The 25,407-nt window shown below is 44.5% G+C and overlaps 1 protein-coding gene across 1 annotated transcript in view; it reads right to left on the minus strand.

The window, feature by feature from the left end:
* The window catches only part of CACNA2D3 (calcium voltage-gated channel auxiliary subunit alpha2delta 3), an 864,056-nt gene that overhangs the window by 286,659 nt on the left and 551,990 nt on the right, over window positions 1-25,407 (minus strand). The window contains exons 13-14 of the mRNA XM_040454466.1: window positions 11,460-11,538; window positions 492-625 (exon numbers count right to left, since the gene is read on the minus strand). Coding sequence (XP_040310400.1) covers window positions 492-625; window positions 11,460-11,538 — 213 coding nt within the window. The remainder of the gene's footprint in view (window positions 1-491; window positions 626-11,459; window positions 11,539-25,407) is intronic.

Raw genomic sequence — 25,407 nt, forward strand, 5'->3', positions numbered from 1 at the left:
GTGATAGAACAGCCATTGTAAAAATTAATGAAAGAAAACCTCACTCAAGTGGACTTGGTTGCTAGAAAGGGAGACCGGTCAGAAGAACTGTCAATCACAGACCCAACAGAAGACTACTCAACAGGAAAGGATCACCAGTTACAGGCCCCAACAGGAAAAAATGTACATTGCATCTTCTACAAGAAATCAAGCACCTTTGCAACCCAGCCAATGGGAAACCATCATCACCTTGAACTCTTGCTTCTCTCCAGTGGATTTTAGTTCAAAACAACCCCTCCCAACTTTCTCCTTTTTCTCCATAAAATAACGTTGGACTTGCCTATGGTTTTGCTGTAGCTTGCTTGTCCTGGATTGCAATTGTCTACTATTCCTGAATAAACGCATTTTTGCTGGTCAAATAACTGACAGTTTTATTTTTAAGGTTAACACCATCTTCTGGAATTCACAGAGGAAAACCCTCAGGCTCTCCCCCAAGGGCCCCAGGGACTCACAGTGCTGTCGATGTAAGCTTCAGTCCATACCACGTCGTGCTCCTGATCGATGACTTTGGGCCGGCTGAGTACATGCAGGTATTCCATGACATTTTCCTGCACATCAGCCAAGGTGGAGATCTGGGTGAAAAATCCTGCCGAGAGAAAGAAACAAGCTTAATAGCAGGAAGAAGTACACTGCAGAGCAAGCATAGGCCTTTCCTTCTTGGCCTCTAGTTAACTTCTTTCATTTCTTTTCCTTTCCTTTTTATCTTTTTAATTTATTTTTTAAATGTGTATTTGTTTACTTTGAGAGAGAAAGCATAAGTGGGGCAGGGGGATAGAGAGAGAGGGAGAGAGAGAATCCCGAGCAGGTTCCACATTATCAGCAACAGAACATGACCTGAGCCAAAACCCAGAGTCAGATGCTCAACCGACTGAGCCACCCAGGCACCCCTTTTCCCTTTCCTTTTTCAACATTGTATCTCATCTCTACCATCACCCACTTCATGAGTAATATGTTCATGTGATATTGAAAATATAATCAAGCAAAAGGAGTAAAATTAAGATCAACCATAAACCCACGTCTCAGAGGAAGCCCCTGCTAACCCAATAAAGAAAGTTCACCTGGACTTTTTCCCAACACATCCACTTATACACATCCACATGCACCTTCTCTGTAAGAAATGGGAGTCCTCTCTACATGCCATTCTGGAGCTTTTTTTTTTTTTTTTTTTTTTTTTTAACTTTAGTGACTTTATTTCCAATGGGAAAACTATGAACCACAAAATTTAAAGGCCATCTCATTTTTATAACTGTAACAACAGCTATGCCGAATGTGAAGGGGCATAAAATCTACTGAGCACTCGGTAAACAAACTCTGTCTTGTTTGTTCTTGCAACATGAGGAAGTGGGTATAACTGTGCCCACTTTCAAGACAAGATGACTGAGGCAGACGAAAGAGATGGGCTTCGCCCAAGTTCTCACAGGTATCAGGCAGCAACCACCGAAGGTGCACCCAGGGTTAGGAGTCTCTGCATCCACTCCTTCTGCTCCAACAGAATTTGGCCCTTTGTGTGTTTGAGGCGGAAACTCCAGCTCACATGCCTCATGTGGTCACCAGACCTGCGTTTTGAACAGGCTGGCTTGACATGGTTTCTAAGTACCAAAAAAAGTCTTCAATGTGCTATCATCTCATGATGGGGACACCGTTTTGATTTTGAGCTCCTCTGCGGTGAGGAGTCCTGTTGGCTTCGCCATGGGCTAGGAGATGTTAGCAGAGGAGGCATGAGCTGAGCAAGGTCTGGGTCGCCGGAGTGGGGGGCTTTCAGTCAAACATTTCTGAAAGGCTTTTGTGGTGCCCGGCACTGGAGAAGCAGGGATTAACAAGATCAGCACAACCTCCTGGGGCCTGGGGTCTGAGTAAACAGACAGCTGCAAAGTAGCATGGTCAATATTATGCTGAAACCCACACCAGGGACAGTCCACCAAACCCAGCTACCCCAAGGAATGTCAGTGCAGCTGGCCCCTGGAGGGTGAGGGCCCAGTTAGCTAGAGGGAGACTGTATCCAGCACAGCAAGGGGTGTGAGTGAAGACCTAAGTGGAGAGTCAGGCCCCTTCTAGGAACTGAAAATCACTCCGAATGGGTGGAGTAAGGAGCTGGGGGAGGGGGGCTGGAAGTCAGATGCTGTTAAGATCAGAGATGAGTGGGGGGGGGGGGACAATTACATAGGACCTTGGAAAGGAGTTTAGACTTTATCTTCCAGGCAGGTAGTCATGAGAGAATTTTAATAAAGGGGACACAGACGGACAAAATTTATGTTTCCTCCCCATGCCTTTCAATAAGGACCCTTACAACTAAGCTCACGCCATGTCCTACTTGCTAGCAAATCAGAGAAGGGTATGTACGCCCCTGAACCAGATCCGTCACGGCACTTGTTACAGTGTTTATAGAACCTCTCGTCTAAAACAGTTCCCCGGGTAAGGAAATGTCTGCCCCTCTGTTGTCCAGAATGGGCTAGAACACTCCCAGGGCATTTCCAAACAAAGGCCAGCTGGTTTGAATTTGCTGTGCCAACCCCAAACCAGGTTGGGACCATGTGGCTTCTGGCTTCCTGATGACAGCTTTGCACAGTGCTAATTAACATGCATTGTCACTCCTGTCCAGGGCTGGGGCCTCTCCCACCCCAGGGGAAACAGGGCCCCAAAGGCATAGACCTTGAGTGCCTGTTCCAGCTTGTGGCCTGGGAGGGGGCCCATGTGCACCTTGGCACTCCCTCTGAGGTCAGGCACTACAGTTAGGGACATCCATCTGGGATGGTGCTCCCACAAGGCTTCCAGGTGGCCCTTTCTTGGAGACAAGGTGGGAAAGGCAAGATTAAAGAGGGCTGCTGGGTGACAGAGCATTCATGCTATCATCCCTTTATGCACGGCAACTGCAATCACAGATGAGCAGAAAGCATTTCATCTCTCCTCTAGCAGGCAAAACTTGGGCTCTGAAGGAAGGGTGTTAGGTCCAAAAACAAGGCACAGGGGACAAGCTAAGAGAAGTGTGGCCACGTTGAGAGGAGAAGGAGAGAGCTGAAAGTTCTGGACCATCAGGGCACATGGGCGAACAATTCACAGTGTAGAGCAATTCCAATTGGGGATCCTGTGCCAAATGTGCACTGAAGACAGCATCTCTTAGGAGGAATTTTTCTTAGTTGTCTGTATTTTCATTCGAATGCTCAAAGCCAACAGTAAAAAACCCTGATTTGGGTTTTCCGAAATAGGGCCAAGAGAAGAAAGGGAATGAATGTAAGGAGGAGGATGGGAGAGAGATCATTAGCATAGGAGGGAGTAGGAAGGAAACACAATCACACATTTGGAAGGATATTGAGCTGGGACACCATACTCACTTGGCCTTGCTTATCATACTCAGAGTTCTGAAAAGCTGGCTTCTCCCCAGAGCTACAGACCCATAGCCAACTGTATACCTGACACCTCCATGGGGATGAGTAACAGGATTCTCAGGCTCAACTTGTCCAAAGCCAACTTCCAATTTCCCTGTCCAAACCCATTCCTCCCCTGGTGGGTCTTCCCCATCTTAGCAAATGGCGCCACTGCCCAATTAGGCCAAAAACATAAGAATTATCTTTGATAGCCATCATTTCCTCACCACACCCCATAGCTAATCTATGGCATGTTCCTCTGGCCCTGCCTCTAAAATATATTTAAAATTCTGTTTCCCATCTCCATTGCTCCCAAGACTCCATCATCTCTCCCCCAGAGCCTCTCACGCCTCTCCCTCCTTGTTATCTATACTCCTCATGGCAGTTGTATGGAATGTCTGTAGGTATAAAGCGGATCACCATCTCCCTTCTTAAGGTCCTAAAATAGATTCTGTTTAGAGTTACAATAAAATTCAAATTCTTACTCTGACCACCAAGACTCCCCATCAACTGGCCCCTTCCCACCTGGGTGATGGAATCCCCTTCTGTACTCCCATCCTTGCCCACTGTTTCACCTCACTGGCCTTTTGCTTCCTCTCACAGAGCATGTTCATCACCACCCCCACCTCCGGGGCCTTTCACTTGCTGCCCCTTCTGCCCAACATACCTTTTATCCTCTTTTACCATGACTGGCTTCTGTTATCATTTGGAGATGAGCTGCCTGAACTTATTTCTTTCGATTCACTCCACCTTCCCTTTATTTGTTTTACTCTGTTCTCTTTCACTGGAATATAAACTCCATGACATGTGACAAAAAGCTGGTGCCTATCTTGTCCAGAGCAGCATTCCCCAAACCAGGCACAGGGGTCTGGGGGAACCAACAGTAATGTAGGGACATTCATGAGGCCCGAGTGTCTCCCTGCACCTGGGCCACACAACAGCCTAACTCGTGTGCTCATTGTATACAGAGGAACTTGAGCTCAGTAACTTGTCCTGGATCAATTCGAATCTAGGTTCATCAGATTCCAAAACCTTTGCTCTTCACCACAGAAGACACTGCCTCTCCCCGTATTGGGAAGGGTCAGGCACAGCTGCTCAGAGGTCCTGCCCCAAGAGGGTGACCCTCATGGGCTGTTTGCGTCTCAGTGGCTGAGAATTTGAGGATGGGGATGGGAAATGTATAGCTCTCCCCTGAAGTTCCTGGGAACTGCTCAATGATTAGCACCGAAGATCTACTGAAAAGGTCACATGTCACAGTTCTAACTTCTATCTGAAAACATAGACCAGGGATGCAGATGTATAAAATGTAAGAAAAGCTGAAATTATAAAAATACTATTAATAATGTATACTGCAAAGCTTAATGCAAATTTATCATCTAGCCCCAATTCATTAAAACCTAAAAACTTTCTGAAAGGCTCTTTTTTGTTTTAAAATGTTTTCATGTAAGTTTTAGTTAACAAATGTACCTTTTGATGGATAACAGGAAGTCACTGAGGGCTGGCCGCTTTGGCTGTAACTATAGGTGCTTCCCTTGTTTTCCCTCCTCATTCTCTGGACTGGCCACCTGCCCTCCTCCCTCCCCTCACTTTCATTGCTTTTAAATTCTAGCTCGTGAATGTTTATTCTCTTCTTTAATGTGCCTTTTTGGACTTCATAGATCATGTAAGAAAACAGAATCAGCAATCCTTTGGTAATTACCAAGGACTAATTAATGCTGAAATTAGCCATCTATTACAAGTGGTCTGCTCATTTTTCTACATAACATCAATTTATTTGCCTTATTCCCTTGCAGAGCCTTCTGTGAACTCTGGGTTACAACCACTCAGTGCGATAAACCACAGGCAGCCTGGTGCTTTGTGTTTCTGAGATTTTACCACCCTTACTTTGAGATTTCTTAAGGGTCCTTGTCGAAAAGATGCCTCTGTGTGAGATGCTCCGTCGGCACATCACTCGATACTCAGCTTTGTGGTGATGCCAGAGGCGAGGGCCCTGTAAGTCAGTCCTCAGTGGGAGACTCTTTCTGTGCACCTCGCATACCGGGGTCCCTGTTCCATCTTTGGTGTGATGGACACTGCTCCTAGTGAGTCTTTTCAGAGGCTTCCCCTCGGCCCGCCTCTTAAATAAGACAAGCTGAAAACTAGAAAGCCAAGATTCCAGTCTTGTCAGAGCAATAAGGTGGGCAGCGAGGTCGATGGTGTGACCTTGTGTGCATCTCCTAAGGAAACAGCAGTGTTCTCAGAAGACCCTCGCAGTGTTCTATCTCCCTCCTCCCTGTCAACAGCACACACTGCTGAAAAAACCCCACTTATTTCTGTAGAAAAATGTAGTTTACAAAGTGCTTTCTGTCTCCACAGTTCTTTGGACTTTCACAAAGACCAAGCAAGAGGTCTACTGAGCCCTGAGAGATGAGGGCTCTTCAAGGAGTTGGGAGGAACCCATTGGGAGAGAATGACCCCCTGGACAGGGAGCCCAGTGGCCCTGGCGGGCATCGTTGTCAAGTGTGAAGCTATTGGAATGAGCCCCAAACCTAGGATTTAGGAGCAAGCCTTTTCCTTTGTGAATAAAATTACATTTTTAATTTCAAATCTCATGTTAGAAAAAACTAATTTGAAGGATCATGCGGTAGAGCTAGGAATGCTGGCTTGTCTGCAGCTTTACTGCTGAGCCAACTCTTCCCACCTCATCTCCTCTCAGAGCCTTAATGTCCCCATTTGTAAAATGTCAGGAACTGGACCACACGCCTGCACAGGCTGAGGCAGGATCACTTCTGGGACGCACAGGCTGAGTATAAATCCTGGTCTAGCCTTTATGCGCTGCGGCATGTTAAAGTCCTTCCTCAAACTCTAAATTCTGTTTTCTAGATTCTCCCATATGATGGGAAACAAGCACAAGTCTTCTGTGAAACAGGACTATCATCCCCCCAAAGAGAGGCAACCCTACAGGCCTGGTGAAGAGTTAAGCTTGGGCTTTGGATCAGCTGGGCCTGGATCCTGGCTCAGCCACCTGCTGGTTGCTAACCCAGAGCAAGGTGCCAGTCTCTCCAAATCTGCTTCCTGCTCATGCACCTCCCAAAGCTTAACGAGGTCAGAGATAACACACCAAAGTGCTCTGCATTCTACCTGGCATTGAGTAAGCAGTTTGGTGTGCTTAGCTGTGGTTTAACAACAGTAGCCCTGTCTTCCTCTTCATCACCATTACCCTCTCCCCTCCAATCCTCATGTTTATAGAATGTGCACAATGGAATATTATTCAGCCACGAGAAAGAAGGAAATCCTACCACTGAGACAACATGGATGGCCCTTGAGGGCACCATGCTAAGTGAGTAAGTCAGACAAAGAAGGACTAATACTATATGATACCACTTATGCGTGAAATCTATGTGGAGTCTAAAAAAAGCCAAACTTGTAGAAGCAGAGTAGAATAGTGGTTACCAGGGGCTGGAAGGGGTTGGAGGAATTGGGAGATATTGGTCAACAGGTATAAAATTTTAAAAAATTACATAAATGTATCTGAATGACATTTTTGCCTTCTCCCACCTGCTCCAAAATGGCAAAAAGTTATAATTTTCATTTTCCCCTCAATCCCACCTACAACCATTCTGGGCTCAAAAATTTAACTATCTTTTAGGGGACAAGACACTTGGAAAGGTATGGCGAAGTTAAGGATTTGGGGATGGAAAAAGACTGTGGGTCTGAGTGTTCGAGGAGGTCTTAGGCCACCAGTTCTCTCTCAGATCAGGAGAAAATGACCATTAACCCATCAAAAAGGGACAAGCTGACCAGAGGGACAACCAAGAGAGACTCATGGGGCATTTCCATTCGACCTAACGATGACTGATGGGTTGAGAACCCAAACACAGAGCCCCTTCTTTATTTGCACAGCTGGAAAACACTCCCTCCACCACGATTTCTGAAGGAGAATCAGGCATTGCTTATTTAAAATCTTGGCACACTGAACATTAGAGAAGGTCATCACGGCTTTATGGAGTATCTGGGCAGCCTCTTTCCAGTCTTCCCAGCTCACTTGTTCCTCCAATAGTGTGAATACAGAGCTTTAAGTTCCACAAGCCACCCTACAGTGGCAATGATTATTTTCATGCCTTTTAAATGATTTGCCTCTTTGCCTCATTAGGGCTGGTTCCTTCAAGATAGGACCTAGTTATGCATAAAATGAAACAAACCAATGAGATCCAGGCCTCTCTGGATTTTGCTAGTAGATTGGACAAGACAGAGAACCCCTGCAAGGGGCATGAATGTCCCCAGGAATCCGTTTCCAGGGGACAGTGTCTGAGGTGCACTGACTGAGAACTGTCTCCATGGTTACCAGACTCTATTGGTGCAGATAGTGGGTCCCTGACTACTGACCCGGGGAAGAGGTGCTGGCCCTAGGACTCCTGAGTCACTTTGGCCAGTCAGCCAGCAGACTTCTCCTTGGGCTCCCCTGGGCTTCCCCTGTGTGTTTTGGTCCCCGAATGCTAATGCTCCATTTCACTGAAGAACTTGGCTGACTCAGGGAGAAAATATGTAAGGGGGGGCCCCCTCTGGACCTCATGTCACTTGAGATGAAAAATGTTATGCTGTCTCCATACTATAACAATCTGAGACTATAAACAATGATTTAATTAATGACCAGAGAAGAATACTTGCTCACCGATGTTACATGGTCTGAAACCCCATAACTGACGCAACGTGAAGCCAATGTTTATATGGGCACAGATGACTGGAAGCTAACATTTTGGTGGCGACTGTTACTTTGAAGGGTGGCAAACAATGACATTTTATTCCCAAGGCCCTTTAGAAAAGAAGCAGAGTGAGGAAGGCAGACGTCTTGAGACAGACTTGCTTTGGCAGGGAAGGAAATGACTGGATTTGTTCAGGAAGAGAAGGAGAATCACTGTGGAATCCGATGGCCCGGCCAGCAAGGCAGCTACTGTTACCTCCTTGGGTTTTCCAAGTTGCTGTACTCAGAACTTATAAATCTAAAGGCCTATATTCTATAGCCAGGCCCTGGAATACTCTGAGTTGACTAAATTGTCTTCAAAAGGATGCCTCAAAGATTCTTATAAACAATGGCTAAAACTGAATTATGGTGTAATATTAGTTGATTAAGACAAGACTTCAATTTGAGTAATTTTCATCAGCTGGACACAGACAGATACAAACAAGAACCCATGACTAAATGCATCCTAGCTGATGGGAACAACTACAATCCAATGTGGCAGGAATAACAGCAACATTTTTTAAAAACTTGAAAATGGAAAGGAACCCTTTCTTTTCAAGACCACAAAATAAAGGAAAAAATGGGAAAAGTGTAGTTCGCTCAAGGTTTTCAAATGTCAGCAACGTTCCAAAACTTATTTCAAGAATGGCCTCTTGGGGCGCCTGGGTGGCGCAGTCGGTTAAGCGTCCGACTTCAGCCAGGTCACCATCTCGCGGTCCGTGAGTTCGAGCCCCGCGTCAGGCTCTGGGCTGATGGCTCAGAGCCTGGAGCCTGTTTCCGATTCTGTGTCTCCCTCTCTCTCTGCCCCTCCCCCGTTCATGCTCTGTCTCTCTCTGTCCCAAAAATAAATAAAACGTTGAAAAAAAAAATTAAAAAAAAAAAAAAAGAATGGCCTCTTCACTCAGAGGAAATCTGGGATCCACTGAACCCCCATATCTTCATTGCCTATGTTTCTCCTATACTTTGCCCCCAAGTGAAGCCAGATGCATTATCCTGAGACAATCAGAATTGTTGATACCTTTTAGTGAGGCCAGCCAGCCACTAAACTAAACTAATTGTAAAATGTGTTATGTTAGTGCTTCAAGGAAATGTTAAAAACCTTCCACGCTGTTCTCTCCTTTTAAGATGAGGGGATTGACACAGGCTTAAAAGACTGTTCCAAGTAGAAGCAGAGAATTCAAGACAATGTCAAGCAAAGGGAAAGGCGAGAAAGCTTTATTTGGTTGTCCATGCACCTTTTCACCACTCATGTCCCACACCCGCCCATTCACAGTGCTAAGCCCCCGCAGAACACATATATTTTTCTCTATGGGATTACCTCCACCCATGCCCAATTCAGCTCGGGGAGACCTGATCCAAGCTTGGGGTCATAATCTTTTCTGGGGGAATGAAGGGACTTGAAATCAGAATTTAGAATGCTGACCAGTCTCAAGTGGAGAAGATACAAACTCTTCTTTTGAATATCATGTCTTGCCCACAATGTGTTGTGTGGACAGAGGAGTGTGCACGGCATGGTGTGGTCATTTCTAGATGTGCACACACCACAGTGGGCAGAGGGGGGTGGTCTGTCTACAAAGAGGAAGAATGTCATGGGGTGCAGAAAGAAACCAAGGAAGAAAGGAACTGAAACCAGCCTCCTGGTCCCTCATGAAACATGAGCTTCTCTTCCCGCTCTGGGCTCTGAGTCACTCCTTTTCCTCTCCAAAACACTCCTCTTTTTCATTTCAGAGAGCAACTTCAGCTGCTTGCAACTAAAATAACTTGGTCTTAAGAGCTGGGGTGTGCAAACTCTTCATGGAGTCCTCCTTCCTCCACCAACGTACAAACATTGGAACTTTTTTTTTTTTTTTTTAATAAAGCATGGCTTAAGAGACAATATTAAAAAAGACCACCTAAATCTATCAAGACTAGTTTACTATGTGATAGGACATGCCTTCCTTTGCAAGTGTGTATAGCCAATTTACTCATTTTTCAAACGTTAAAGGAGCACTCGCTCTGAGTGAGATAGGAGTCTGGGCTCTCCCCAAGTGCTCATGATGAAATCAGAGTAAAAGCCTGTTCTCATAGAACATGTAGCCTCCGAGGGGAAATAAGACACGCCTACAGATCAAAATGGCACCAGGAAATAATACAGGACACGTATTTGTGAGGCACTGCACTACCAGTGTTACCTGCAGAACCCCATTTCAGGCTCACAACAGTGTCGGGCACGTGTCATCACTGCCCCTGCTCTGTAGGTGACACAACTCAGACCCAGATAGGTCTGGTAACTTGTCCATGGGTGGTGGATGGTGGAGGCTAGATCTGAACTCAAGGAGTCTGGGTTAAGACTCCAGGGGTTGGACTTGACCAGCTATTTGCCTCCTCTGTTTTGCCTTTTTGGTTGTGTGTAGCATGAAAAGAAGCCCTTTACTGACCAGTGGGCCAGTTACCTCCCTCCTTCTGTCTTCCCCAAAGCATTGTTTCTGACACACAACAGGAGATTATTAAATCATAAACCTCGGAATATCGAAAAGGCAACAATTACTGAGCATTTACCATGCCTCAGCATTGAACCAGGTACCTAATATACACCATTTCATTAATCCTTACATTTAATAGGAATCAAAGGAAGAACTATTATCCACATCCTGATTTTGGAGATTAGAACATTGAGGCAGGTTAAAAACTAATTTGATTAGTTAAGTAGGCTAAGTTATGCTATGGGAACATATCAAACTGAAAATCTCAGTAGCTTAACACAAAGGGTTATTGATTATACTGGCAGCATGGGCCGGCACACAGCCGGGGGCAGGGGGAGTAGAAAGGCCTCCGTCCCTAGTGGTCACTCAGGAAACCGGGCTGATGAAGTCATCTCATGACTATTCCATCCAGAGCATGGAGTTTCAGAGTTCACAAGGGCAGGAGAACATTGTATGGACACTATCATACTAGCTCTAACTCGCTTTAGCCTAGGAATGATGCAGGTTGGTTTTGCTCACGGCCTACTGAACCTGTCTTGAGGCCCCAGCTAACTGCAAGGGGACTAGGAAGGTGGAGTGAACACACGGGTATCTGGTGATCAGTAAAGTGCTATGCCATCGTAATCATCCCAAGGTCACCCAGCAACTAAGCGGCAGAATGTAGAGGGTTAACCATTCCACATGACAATGTCCTCGAAATTTGTAAATGTATTTCCGGAGATGCTATTATAAGTTATCAAAACTCATCTAGAAACACCCAAATGTTGTCTTAGAACTCATAGCCTTCTCTTAGAAATTTCTACTTGCTCAGGACTACCCAATTTTGGCACATCCGAGGGGAAGTTACTCAGAGCCAAGCACACGGGGGGAACCTACCTTTGTTGGCACAAGCCATCCACTTGAGATTGTCTGCAAAAGCAGCCTCCCGTCCAATGAGGTAGGTGAAGATGCGGACCTGAGAGGAAGAGGAACACAGGCATCAGTGGTGTTCACCTTTCACTCTGCTGCCCCAGATCACATGCATGGCACACACACATGTGCTTTACCTCTTTAATGCCCCAGGCTTCCCATCTGTAGGAACATATTTAAGACATTTGAAGTACAGTCAGCTAGAAATATATTCAAAACTCAGGCCTTTGATCTTTTAAACCATATGGCACTGGTGGTGGTTGTTTTTCGGTGTGCAACACACGACAGAGGAGAGCAACTTGAAATGGGAAATGGCAACATCACGGGTCTGGGTTTGCTACAAACATATGGACAAGGATTGTCCAGGTCTGGACCAAATCCGCAACCATTTTCCTCATCCACACAGGAAATGCAGGGTATGCTCTTCCTGGGAATATAAACGCCACCAAAAGACCCTCAACATCCCTCTCCCCCAATGGTGAGGACAGGCTGCAGAGAGTCTTACCATCTGTGGTGTCTGGTGTGATTTTAGGAGGTAATTAAGTGGGACCAGAGGCACGGCCTGTAGCCAGGAGACCAATGGGGACTCTTTCTTGCCTTCTTAAGCATTTGGTTCCCAAAGAGTAGAAAACACATGTAAAACCCTGTCTCTCTCATTTTCTACTGCTTTCTCAACTCTCTCCCATGAGGCTAGAATTCTCTGAAATAGAGTACAATCCATCCCCCAAAGTAGTACTTGAGGGTAAGATGGAAGAAGAGGAACTAAAAGGGATACAACTCTTGAATTCAAATTTAAAATGGTACATGGCTGAAGACTACACAGTCCAAACAAAAGTCTTCTGGCGGGCCAAGGATGGTGCTGTGGCTACCTCTTTGTGGCTCAGTTAACGAAGACATACTATCGGATGAAGACACTGGATATGTGGTACGAGAGGCTTTACCAGCTGGTGTCCCCCCAGCCTGCTGAAACTGGCTCAGGCCCCCCTATTGCCCCTTCAGTGCCTTTATTATAGTGTAGATAACTAGTATCTTGTGTGGTTACGTCTGTGAGGTTGATTCCCGCTAGCCTATCCACCTGATGCAGGGAAGGAAGAGGTGTGCCTCTTTCCCCTGGCTATGTCCTGATGGAGCACAGCTCAATATATGAATGGGTAAAAATACACGAATACTCCCAGCTGAGTGAAAAAAAAATGCAGATTGTGCTTTCTTGTATTTATTTAATTATTATCTTTTTAAGTAGGCTCCATGACCAACATGAGGTTTGAACTCACAACCCCAAGACCAAGAATCATGTACTCTACCGACTGAGCCAGTCAGGTGCTCTAGATTTTGTTTTAATTATAAATATCCTCTTCTCTGGGCACTATAGCTTGAAAGCTAGTTTAAAGAGATGTGTGTGTGAGTGTGTGTGTGTGTGTGTGTGTGTGTGTGTGTGTATTTAAGTTTTTATGTATTTATTTGGAAAGAGAGGGAAGGGGAGGGGCAGAGAGAGAGAGAGGGAGAAAGAAAATCCCAAGCAGGCTCCGTGCTGTCAGTGCAGAGCCCAATGTGGGGCTCAAGCTCAAACCTGAGCCGAAATCAAGAGTCAGATGCTTAACGGACTGAGCCACCCAGATGCTCCTAAAGAAATGTTTAAACACATGTTATCATTACATAACCTCAGCCTGTCCTCACTTGTGTGCACGAAGGCAGTCATTTCATCCATCACAACTCCTCCAAGGGTGCTTCCTGAGTGGGTGAGCAGGCAGAGAGAGATTTGCCTCTCTTCATTCCCCTCACTCTCTCCCACACTATTCCCAATGGAGTCACAATGAGAGAGAAAGGATATGTCACTTATTTATTATTATTATTATTATTATTATTATTATTACTTAAATTGGGAGATTCTGGCTTCTCTTGGAGGAAAAAAGAGAAGAGTCAGTTTCACGTGGCCAAAAGTGATTATCACTGACCAAGCCCTACATAAAGTCACTTTCTTGTTCACTTTTCCTGCCTGGCCACTGTGGGCATTTAGCTGAAGGTGTCTGATGTAGGCGGTAGCTGAGGTCCAGTTAATTAAAATGGTTTGCTTAATTTCATCTAGTCCTGGGTCATCTGAGTTCAAGCCCCATGTCAGGCTCTGCGCTGACCGTGGGGAGTCTGCTTGAGAGTCTCTCTCCCTCTCTCTCTCTCTCTCTTTCTGTCCCTCCTCTGCTTGCCCTCTCTCTCTCTCTCTCTCTCAAAAATAAACAAATAAACTTAAAAAAATTCATCTAGTCCTGCCTTGGGATAACACTGGGGCCTCCTCTCAATCTCTTCAAGATGCTGGGTCTGTCCACATAGAAAACCCCAACCAGCCCCATGGCCCAGAGCCAGCACCCAGAGGAGCCAGCACTGGAATACAGTGTTTTGAGACCCAGACCCATGCTTTTTTTTTTTTAAATAAGTCCTCACCTTTCATTTCAAATTTAAGCTGTTTTAAGGGAAAACCCTAGATTGATAAAAACTTGCATCCCCACTGGCTTTTAATGAAGCAGAAAGCTTAAAAGATAGCTCTTAGTAAATGAAGCTAGGGGTCTATCTTTGCAGGCAAATAGGAAAAGATGTGGCACAGAGCAGCCGTATGTTCGCATGCACCAAACCTCCTCTGCCATGCAGATTAAGAACCTCAGGATAAACTGAGTTCTCTCTCAGCAGCCCGGTTAAAGCTCCAGCACAAGTCTGTGAACCACTAGCAAGACTTCTATAATCCCTCACTTAAAAAGATGGCAACCCATTTGGAAAACCAGCAGGATCGTGCCAAACTTCAGGCCAGACATGACTGCTCAAAGAACTGTGCTAACAATAACCACAATAATGGAATCCAGCATTGCAGCCCCCACACCCCAACCATGGCTCCTATACCACTGCTGTGACCCCTACCTGGCCCTGGGAACGGGGCCCGGGGTCAGGTACGTGCTAAAGGATTTATAGGCATCATATTTATTTTGTTAGTTTGTATTTTATTTTACTGCTCATGAAAGAGGATCAGAATCATGTTCAATATTTCCATTTATGTGGCGCCCTTGGCTCCCTGGGGGACTGGCCTCCTTATCTGAGTAGAAACGGCATGGAAAGGACTTGTCACATCTCTGCCTATAAAATAAACATCATCAAACAATACTAGGTCCACACCCTGGATTTCTCACAATGATGCCTTTCAACTGGCAACAAAAGAGAAGGGATTTTTACTCCAAAATAAACATTTTGGAGAGCAATTTAACAATATCCATAGCATTTTTTATTTGTAATTTTTTCAGGCCCAGTAATTCTATCTCTAGGCATTTATCTTATAGCCAAGATAACAACAACAACAACAAAATACCCGTAGAAGCTGAGCAGGTATCAAAGATGACAGGAAGTGATAGGCATATGGAAAAACTATAGAGTTGAACGTCTCCATAAAGCCTTGTAATTTCATTTTATACATTTTCACCAATACACAAAAATGGTAAAGCTACAAGAATGTTCACCTTCATTATTTGTTGGTATAGCACAGAATCCTATTTTTCTTAAAGGGGACTTATACTTTTTATTTCACAAATGTCTCTATCATTTGAACGTTTTTACAAATGAACAAGTATTGCTTTAATAATTGAAGATCATTCTAAATGAGCAGAAAGTAATCAGACGGCAACTTCTTGAACCATTCTACAAGGACCTAGGAAGAATCAATGTAGCACTGAAAATTCAACACAAGAGATGAAATGTGGCCATTAAGACCCAGCCCCACATTTTCCATGGGGGGCTGCCATAGTCCACCGCTCAATTAACTGAGTGCAAAAGCTGGAGAAATAACACAATCAAATCGCTCATTTCCATCATTAGCAGATTCTGTAATCTGATAGATATTATTTCCAACAATTAGAGATTTCTTCCCCAAGAAGCACCTTTAAAGAAATGTTCACAAGTCTGTCTTGAGGCCAACTACTTTTCAGATCAGAGGTGGTCTTGAAAGCCAGGTTCACAGCACAGAATATCGAGGGACAGAGGCACCACACAGTTCAGACCACAGCAGGAAGGACACACTGAGGCTCCCCAGAAAGCCAGGCCTTTGTGTTCATCATTTGCAGGCATGAAGGCACCACTCTCATTAATGCAGCACAAAGGCAGCGGGGGAAAGTCTGCATCAACCTATTAGTTCATTTTGATCTCCCATTTAAGTTTGTATGGTCTTTAAGTATTCTATAAACCCAATTAAGCTTAATAAAATTTAGAATGTGGACATTTCTAAGTTCAAAGTCATTTAATTTAATCTGCTTAGTATAAAATTTCCCAAGTGAAACAAACAAAAATCTCAATCCAGTTTTTCCAAAAAACAAATCATGCTTACTCATGTAGATGCATTTCCCACCAGAAAATCTGAGAGGCACCATTCCTCTCATGGTGAATATAGGTAGTTTGAGTTTATAATAATAATGAACCAAATCTCTTCTTTCTATAGCCATCAAAATAGGGGACGAAGAGTGTCTGCCAGTACACCTATCGTGGACACGTTTTACAGCCGGAAAACAGGCGGCCGCCAACTCCCCCACAAGTCCCTTTGGTAATGAATGGGACATTGTCAATGACCATGCTTTTGAAACAGTCTGAGCATCACAGGTCATCCTCCATCTGTCACAAGTAACTTCTGAGCACCTACTATGTACCAGGGACCTTTCCTGGTGTTGGGGATAAAATGGATAAACCGTTAAAACAAACTCTGTCTTTAGGGAGTTTACATTTTCATGAAAGTAAAACAGATAATTAATGGCAAATTCATATCTAACATTTATTTGTTGGATTAAATGCTTATGAAGAAAATAAAGCACAGTAAGGCAATGGAGAGTGATGAAAGCTACAAGAGAGGAAGGGAAGCCACCCCCCCCCCCCCCGATAATGTGACATGTCATCAGGGATCTGGACAAAATGGGGTGGGAGAGGCAGAACAAGACACATGGCTATTGAGGAAGAATGCTCCAGGTGAAGGGAACAGAAGGGAACAGAAAGTCCCAGCCACTGGGACTTTGAAGGCACCAGTGGAAATGGAGTGGAGTCAATTAGCAGAGGTTGTAGAGAATGAACTTGGACAGACAACAGGGCCCTTGCAACCACTGTTAGAGAACAGAACCACAGAAGGGACTGAGTCGGAGCCTGATATGAGCCACTATAATCTTGTAAAAGGGTAAGTGTGTTTATAGTGTAGAGAATGGAGCATAAGCCATGAGAAGTCATGCTCAACTTGGCTGCTCATTTGATTTTCCTGTGATGTTCTTACAAGTCTGAAGACCCAGATCCCATCCAAGCACAATTAAATAAAACCCTCTGGAGCAGAGAGTCCTTTAATCTCTCTTGGTTCCAATGTGCAACCAAGTTTGAGAACCACAGCCATAGGGAGACAGGGTAGAGCAGAGACACAAAAGTAGGAGGCCACCAAAGTGGTCCAGGTGAGAGATGACAGTGGCTCTGGCCAGGGTAGGGAGGGTTCTTAGACTTCACCGAACGTCAGGATCACCAGGGGCCTTGGATCACATCTTACCCCAACACCCACCCTCCAGAGATTCAAATTAAGTAAGCCACAGATCTACATTTTTAAAACAGCACCTGTGGTAGGTCTGACATAGGTAGACCGATGCCAACTTTATTTATTTATTTATTTATTTATTTATTTATTTATTGCCAATGTTTTAAAATAACACAGAGAAGATGAGCCTTGAGCAAAGGGAAGTGGAAGCAGGAATTAATAAATCAGTGGAGCCATTTCCAACAAAGGTATTTCCATACATTGCTAAGGATTGAGGCTAAACTTCTAGTTTATAATCTGTATGTGGTTTAAAAAAGATAGAGGAGATGGATCAAGAAGACATTTTTTTTTAAGTTTGTGTCAATCCAACAAGGCAGGAACATCAGACACCAAACAGACTGGGCAAACAGGACCAGCCATATGCAGTTCCTTTTTTCCCAAGAAAGGGCAGATCTGTGCCCACATGTCTGTAGCGAGAGCTGAGTCTTTATACCCAAAGCATTGCTCCTCAGAATTACAATAACCCCATTCTTGCTCCCATGTACAGAGGAAAGAGCTGAGGGCAGCACATTTAGAAACCTCCAAATACATAGTCTTCACATTTATTTTTTAAAAAGACTATGTTTTATTTTAAAATAACATTTAACTACAAATCTAGTACTTATAAAAAACTTATAAAACATGGATCCTGAGAAACTTAACAGAAGACCATGGGGGTGGGGAAGGAAAAAAAAAAAAAAGAGAGGGAGGGAGCCAAACCATAAGAGACTCTTAAAAATTGAGAATAAACTGAAGGTTGATGGGGGGTGGGAGGGTGGGTGATGGGCATTGAAGAGGGCACCTGTTGGGATGAGCACTGGGTGTTGTATAGAAACCAATGTGACAATAAATTTCACATTAAAAAAACATGCAATCTACATGGATTATATGTATAAATGGCATTTGCTAAAAGAATCATCAAGTACCTCTGGGGGCCCACATCCATGGGTTCCAAATTTTAATTCAACTAAGTGGCAGCCTCTGCAAATGAATATGTGCACTTACTTTTATGTCTTTGCACCTGCTCATGCCCCTTCAGACTCACTGTCCAACTCAATTATTCCCTAAAATACCTTCAGGATTTCTCAAAAATAGTATATGACTTCAACTTTAGAAAGAAGACTCCTGATGTCTTTATGTCTTAAAGTCAACTTACTATTACTGAGTATGTTCTTGCTCTGTATCTTCACAAGATATATTCCTAACCAGCTTCTCTTATTTGCTCATTCCTATGAACTATGGTGCAGAGAAGCACCTCTGAATAAAATCTTTAACCTCTAAGCAGAAGATGAGGGCTGAAGCTTGATTATTCCCCAAATGCTTCATAAATGACTGCCAATATTGTCTTCACGGAAGCACTGCAAGAGTAGAGGCAGCCCTGGAGAAGGCTGATGCCAATGGACACAGTTATACTGAGCAGGTCGCTTTAATCGAGAAGCCATCATGCTCATAATAAAAGGAGAAACATCCTTATCCAAAGGCTGAGAGAGGCGCATAAGGTAACACTGTCCTGAGCAGCAATATGAGGGGACAAATTGAATTAAATTACAAAAGTAATAAAATTTCAACAAATGAGTATCATAGATCATTATGATAAATGGACTGTCATTTGGGGGATGCTGTTAAGAGCCTGTATAATCTCTTTCCTCTCAAGCACAGTGCCTGATACCTCATGTGTGGTACTGAAATACCACAATTCAGAAAAAGTGCAGTTTGGGAATCTTCTGAGAAGGAGGATGCAAGTCTGGTTTTATGGGCATGTGTTTTTTCAAGGTGGAGAAGGTGTGTCTGAATCACCCAGAGGCTGAGCTGAGTTAGCACAGCAGAGCACCGGTGCGACGACACACTAATCACAGAACAACAAGCAGTCAAGCTACAAACATCCTCAAAGGTGGGTGACACAATTCATTAGACTATCCAGCCCCACGGACTTCATTCAGGAGGCAAAGCCAGTGTATAAACTGTCTTTTTTTTCTTTTTTTTTTTTTTTCAACGTTTATTTATTTTTGGGACAGAGAGAGACAGAGCATGAACGGGCGAGGGGCAGAGAGAGAGGGAGACACAGAATCAGAAACAGGCTCCAGGCTCTGAGCCATCAGCCCAGAGCCCGACGCGGGGCTCGAACTCACGGACCACGAGATCGTGACCTGGCTGAAGTCGGACGCTTAACCGACTGCGCCACCCAGGCGCCCCTAAACTGTCTTTTTATGTTCTGTACTTTTGATGTTCTGGGGCATTGCTGCCTTGGAGGAACTACCCCTCCCCGGGTTAGCTAATTCCTGGAGGTAGCAAATAACTTGCCTGCAGGTGCACCTCTGAATGCAAATAAACCAATCCGACCTCCTCTTTTTATCAGATGTTCACACTCTGGACCATTCTCCACCTGTCCTAACCACTCCATGGCTGCTACCAGACAACTAGGGACAGTTCTTATGCCCCAAAGTCCACTGAAATTATCCAATCCCAACCCTGCTTACCCTGCTTTGCCTCTTTCTTACATGAAACCACAAAAAGGCTTCAGCCCTCTAGCTCCTCTCTCTCTCTCTCTCTCTTTCTTCACACTCGCCTTGCCTCGGTGTTTCCCTTGGTGAAGCTCCATGTGGTATGGTATGCCTCTTGCTTCTAGAGGACAACAAGTATAATAAACTTCTTCCTTCACACCAGCCACTTCTATGCCTGTGCACCTTACCATATCTGATTCAAATAAATACTAAGTACCCTCAAAAAATCTGGGAATCAGGAGACCTGGGCTCCAGGTGCGCCCAGCTCCACACTTACTGGCTTGGTGGCGTTGAGCAAATTAAACCCTCAGACTGTACTTTCCTTATGTGTGGGCAACATGTGGATCACCTGCCCCACTCCCTGTGATCAATGGGGAATGGGATAATGGATGCAAGGACAGGTCAGAGGCAGTGAATCTGTCAGAGTTGCAGCCATGTGTGTTTCTTACAATTTGCTGCAGTAAAACTAAACAAAGTGAGTTGAGGAAAGCCAACTCTCTTATCCATAGACACACCCCTCCCCCCCACCCTGCCCAGATGTCTGGTTAAAGAGGAAATTGATGGTTGTGGGTGAATAAGAGATTCTTCCTAGGGGAGGGTTTTGAGCAGCCATCACTGATATGTGTCATTACCAAGGATGATGGGATTGAAGTCCCTAACACTAGAGGTGCAGCAAAGACAACTTCTGTTAATCTCTGCAGAGTCATAAGATCATTTAAGACATTGGCAAAGGCTATGGACCGTCCCCCTACCAAAAAAAAAAAAAAAAAAAAAAAAAAAAAAGCCCAAAGCTGTACATTCACAATTTCAGATAAGATTTATGAGATTTGGGGCACCTCCTCACCAAAGACCCAGATTCCCTAGGAATCTCTGGATCCCAGGTTAAGAACCTCTGTTTTATAGACTTCTTATTCTGTACTCTAAATTCCTCAAAAACAAATTGTATTCTTTGGACAATAATAATGGGCTCTTAAATGCTTGCCAAATTGAGAGAGAAGTTCATTTGTTCATTTATATGTCCATTATCCAATGATTTGGTGAGTCCCAGATATCAGCCATCCATGACCAGATCCAGACTTCACATTGGGAATGAGTCCTCAATATGTAGGAGCAAGGTGGACACACCAGGAGCCCTGAGACAGAATCGGGACAACTACAGACCTTGAATTTGCACATTACAACATGGAGCCTTTGAATGACCACACCTAAAGGAACAGGGATGGAATGGACAGACAGATAGGACTCCCATCATTCATTTTTAAATCCAGAGAATCCAGTGTAATGGTTGACATGAAGCTAGCACCCAAACGTGTTGACTGGTAATACATAAAAATCCTTTTCTGCTGATATGAGGGCTCTTGAAACAAATTCATCACCAAGATTGAGATTGCTGGCCACCACAGGGCCTACAGAGATCAAGTGGATCAAGTGGAGATCAAGTGGTAACAGTTATTTGTTTACAGGTATGCCCTTTCTTCCAAGAAGGCTCACAGATTCAACACCATGAACAAAAACACAAACTCATGTGTGTAAAGCTGTTAAATTCAGCGGAACAGGTCAGAAGGTCTACTTACGTAAAAGGGAAATTAATTGTTCTACAAATGGGGATGCTCATACTTACACTTGTGAAACATTTTGGAATCATGTCCCTCCCTAGCTTAGAGCCTTCCGATGTCTTCCCATTGCACTTGGAATATATTCCCAACCCCTGATCACAGCTACGATGTCCTGGAAGACCCAGAGACATGAAAAACTCTTTTTTGGCTTTAGGGTCTTTGTCTAAAGACCCTGTTTTTAGGGTCCTGTCCCACTGCCTAGAATGTTCTTTATTCCCTCACTTTCTATGGCTAACTCCCTCTCATCCCATGTGTCTCCTTCATGATACCTGGTACGTTTTGTAGGTATCTTAACGACTTATTTCCTTGAATTACATCGATTTTGTCCTCCAAACAGAAATGCAGATGTGGGAGCAGAATGAGGCCACTACACCCAGCTCAGTGCCCAGGATGTGGTAGATTCTCAATGAATATCAGTCATTCACTTTCTCTCCATTTCTTTTCACAAATTCTGTAAGTCAAAATAAGTTGGCATGGGATGCTCATGAATTTATCAGAGTTAGAGCTCTTTCCTTCACTACCACCTTCGTTTTAAATGCTTTCCTATTTTTCCAAGTTGATATGCTATCAATCAGCTGGAAATTTCACTTTCCCCTACAATAAGTTCCCTTGATTTCTTTTCACACTGCAGCTCGGTGATAAATAGCAAGAAATGGAGGATGGAAAACTTCCCGTCTTTGTTACTGCCATCTCATCTTCAGGAGCCAGAAAACGGTGTCTTAGTTGAGGCCTCACATGGGTGGATCATCAGTTTTATAGCATATTTCTTCCTAGGTGCTGCCCCTTGATTCTAGATGGAAGGCATACAAGCTGTAGACTGAAGTCAATTGTATTTTAAATAACGGCCTGCTTCAAGGATAACCTAGCAGGGAACAGACAACACTTTACAGCGATGATGGGACACTTGTTCTTCAAAGCAACTTTCAGTGCAAGTCCCTTCTTCCTCCCGCCCCTTGGCACAGTTTGAACAGGCAGCAAGATTTCATGGAAAACAGGAATGACTGGGTGGACAGGTGAGCAGAATACAGTGGATACAAGGCAGGGTTGAGAACTGGACACACCCAGTTTTAGCAGCTGGGTCTTCCCCAAGTGAGCCAGGCAACCTGGGGGGAGTTATGTGATCTTTCTGAGTCTCATTTTCCTTACCTGCAAGGCACTATGGTTAACAGAATACCCATATGGCAGGATTGCTGTTAAATGGTAGGGTGAGGGCAGGGTTTGTGCTACTAAAGAGTGTGTGGGGGGTCCTTTCTAAGAGGAGGTCTCCAATGGGGCATCTTGCCTGGACCCTAAAGAGAAAACATGTAGGAAAAGGCCCAAAGGTGTGAAGCCTGAAGGCGTGAGTTGGCCTGTCAGTCTGGACCTTAGCGAAAAGCTCCTTTTCCCTTAGTGGTACCCCCCCCCCCCCCGGAGTTTGTGTTCACTACCCAGATGAGGGTACAGGACCAAGACTCACACGGCCTTGGGCACAAATGCAGCCCTTGTGTGAGATGTGGGCCAAAGCCCGTCCCCACCCCCTGGCCACTCAGTAAGAAGCAGCATGCGTTTAGATAAAGCAGTCCCTCCACAGACCACCCTAGTGAATCAGCACAGTGCAGGTTATAGGTTGAGGATTTAGGGGTTTGGAATACTGCCCAAATCATTCTCAAACTTATTAAAACCAACAGCTGTTGTGAACTCTAAGCTAGCACGGTTCTTGTCACTTCTATCTTCCCCACCAATCCTCCCTGTCACTAAGAATTAGTCTAAAATAGCAGTTTCTGCTGTCAAATCACCTGCCACCTTCCGGGGCTTACTGTCAGAAAGAAAAGTCAAGGACTCATCAGACAACTGCAAGGATATTGTTGAGGACAGCGTTCATTTCATTTTACCTGTGACTCTCCAAGAGGCAGACAGGTAGGAACATGGCTCGGGGTTGGGAGGGAAGGACTTATCAGAATCACCTGTGGGGTTTTGGCAATCGATACATGCTCATTATCAGTACCCCGACCTCTGCCCCCTCCAGGGATTCCAGTGCTCCCATGACGCTGAACATCCACTATGGGAGCATGCGCCCAGCTGAAGACCATACTATCAAGAGCCACTGTTTTGACATCAACAAGTACCATAGGTGGATGAGGCAGGAAAGTGAGAGAAGGTTCCAGGGGGCAACTGGGGGGAAACATATCTTCTTTCTGAGAAACCCCAGAAGAAAATTTATTTCTTGCCTTCAATCAGTTAGAGTTGTATTTATCCTAAGAATTGTTATCTTACAGACCGTAAGCCTTAAAGTTATCCAGGTTTCCTCACTGGTGTTGGCTGTCCTCATCTCCAACAGAGATTAAGTGTTTTGTTTGGCCCTACTTTTATTATGTTCTGGTCATATATTTGTTCAATGCTCTTATCATGAAAGAGGGTTAAATTTTGTTAAAAACTTTTAACTGTAAAGTCCCTGTATTTCTTCTCTTAGCTTTGTGTCCCTTTGGAGGGATAGTTTAGGTCAAAAGAATCCTTCCTGATCTTCTCCTCGGCTCTTTGCTCCTGGAAATGAACCCTCCAGCATTTCTCACATTTTCCCCACCACATTTTACATGTAAGAGAAAACAACAGGAAATTAAGTAGTATCAGTCATGCCAGTAAGTTGGTGAAAAAGGTGTGGTGACCAAAAAACACTGAGGAAGGGGAGGTCATGCAGGGCGACAGATCATCTCTGTCCTGCAGGAGCATTCTTGCAGTGGAGAGAAGCTACAAACCCAGTAGGACCCATATGGAATGCACGGGATGGTGGGGAAAGATAGCCTGGGAGGCAGCAGACAGATCAGTGAAATGCAAGCCAAGAAGAGCAATGGGTTTTAATAGAAGAAAATACATAAACTATGGGGCACCTGGGTGGCTCAGCTGGTTAAGCAGCCAACTTCGGCTCAGGGCATGATCTCACGGTCTGTGAGTTCGAGCCCCGTGTCGGGTTCTGTGCTGACAGCTTGGTACCTGGAGCCTGCTTCAGATTCTGTGTCTCCCTCTCTTTCTGCCCCTCCCCTGCTCATAGTCTATCTCTCTCAAAAATAAATAACATTAAAAAAATTTTTTTTAAAAAGAAAAAATACATAAACGCAAAGTTGGTATTCCTGAGAGCTAGAACCTATTTTCTTTCCTCACCATTATGGCTTTATTTATTTGTTGGTTTGTTGTTTTTCTGGGGTCAGGATTTTTCATGAGGATTGAGGGAAGAGAAAGATAGATACTGTGTCCTGGAACTGAGCTGTTTGTTTTTCCAAAATATGTTTCTCCCACTGGAGAGCCTCAAGATTGGTCAAAGCTGCTGGCTCTAATATGAGCAACAAAGTTCTCCAGTTTTCCATCTTAAACACCACCTTCCAGGAGACGAGGGCTTTTCCTGGAGGAGTAAGCTTGAGGATATGAGGCTGCATGGGAGGAAGGGTCCACAGCATCTGCTGCAGCCTGGAAACCATCTCTTTCAGAGCGCTGGGTGACTTTTAATGACTTCAGTGTTAAAAATGATCCTAATTAATGACATGGAATAGGGAAATAAATAATTTCTTTGGAAGTTTCTTGCTAAATACAATTCTTGTGATTTTCATCTCCTCTGCCAATACTTAGTCCAGGCTACCAACACCTCTCATTTGGATAAACAGCCAGGCCTCTTACCTGAGCTTTTCCATTGCTATCCGGTCCCAGAGAAAGCTTCCTGCAGTAAAAATCAGAAAATGTGCCTCCTTTGCTAGAAGTTCTGCAGGGACATTGCTTTCATATATAATAAGAATCAAAAGCCACCCCTGACCCATGCTCTGGCCTCTGCCTTGTTCCACAATCCCACCTCAGGTTGCCCCTCACTATTGCCAAATTCCCAGCCATGCCCTTCCTCCCACATTAACCTTTTTCCAATTCCCCCAACACCTCAAGTCTTTTTCATGCCACAGACCCTTTGCACATGCTCCCCTCTCAACACTAAAACATTTTAGCATTGCTGTTTCCTTTCTATCCTTTTGGTCTTATCATAAAACTCCCCATGTCCCAAAGTCCCTCCCTCCTCTTGTCACCTACAATAAGTCTCCATTTTATGCTTGGCCTCAGCCCCTATTGCTTTTCTGCACAGCATTCAGTGCTATTTACAGTTATTTTATTTGCCACTTGGCTATGTTCTACTTCACACACACACACACACACACACACACACACACACACACACACACTGAAGTGTAAGCTTCATGATGGAGATACAATGTCAGTTTCGTTCACTA

This window comes from Herpailurus yagouaroundi, unplaced genomic scaffold (assembly GCF_014898765.1).
Source record: "Herpailurus yagouaroundi ecotype Mexico unplaced genomic scaffold, PumYag 213, whole genome shotgun sequence".
Classification (NCBI taxonomy): domain Eukaryota; kingdom Metazoa; phylum Chordata; class Mammalia; order Carnivora; family Felidae; genus Herpailurus; species Herpailurus yagouaroundi.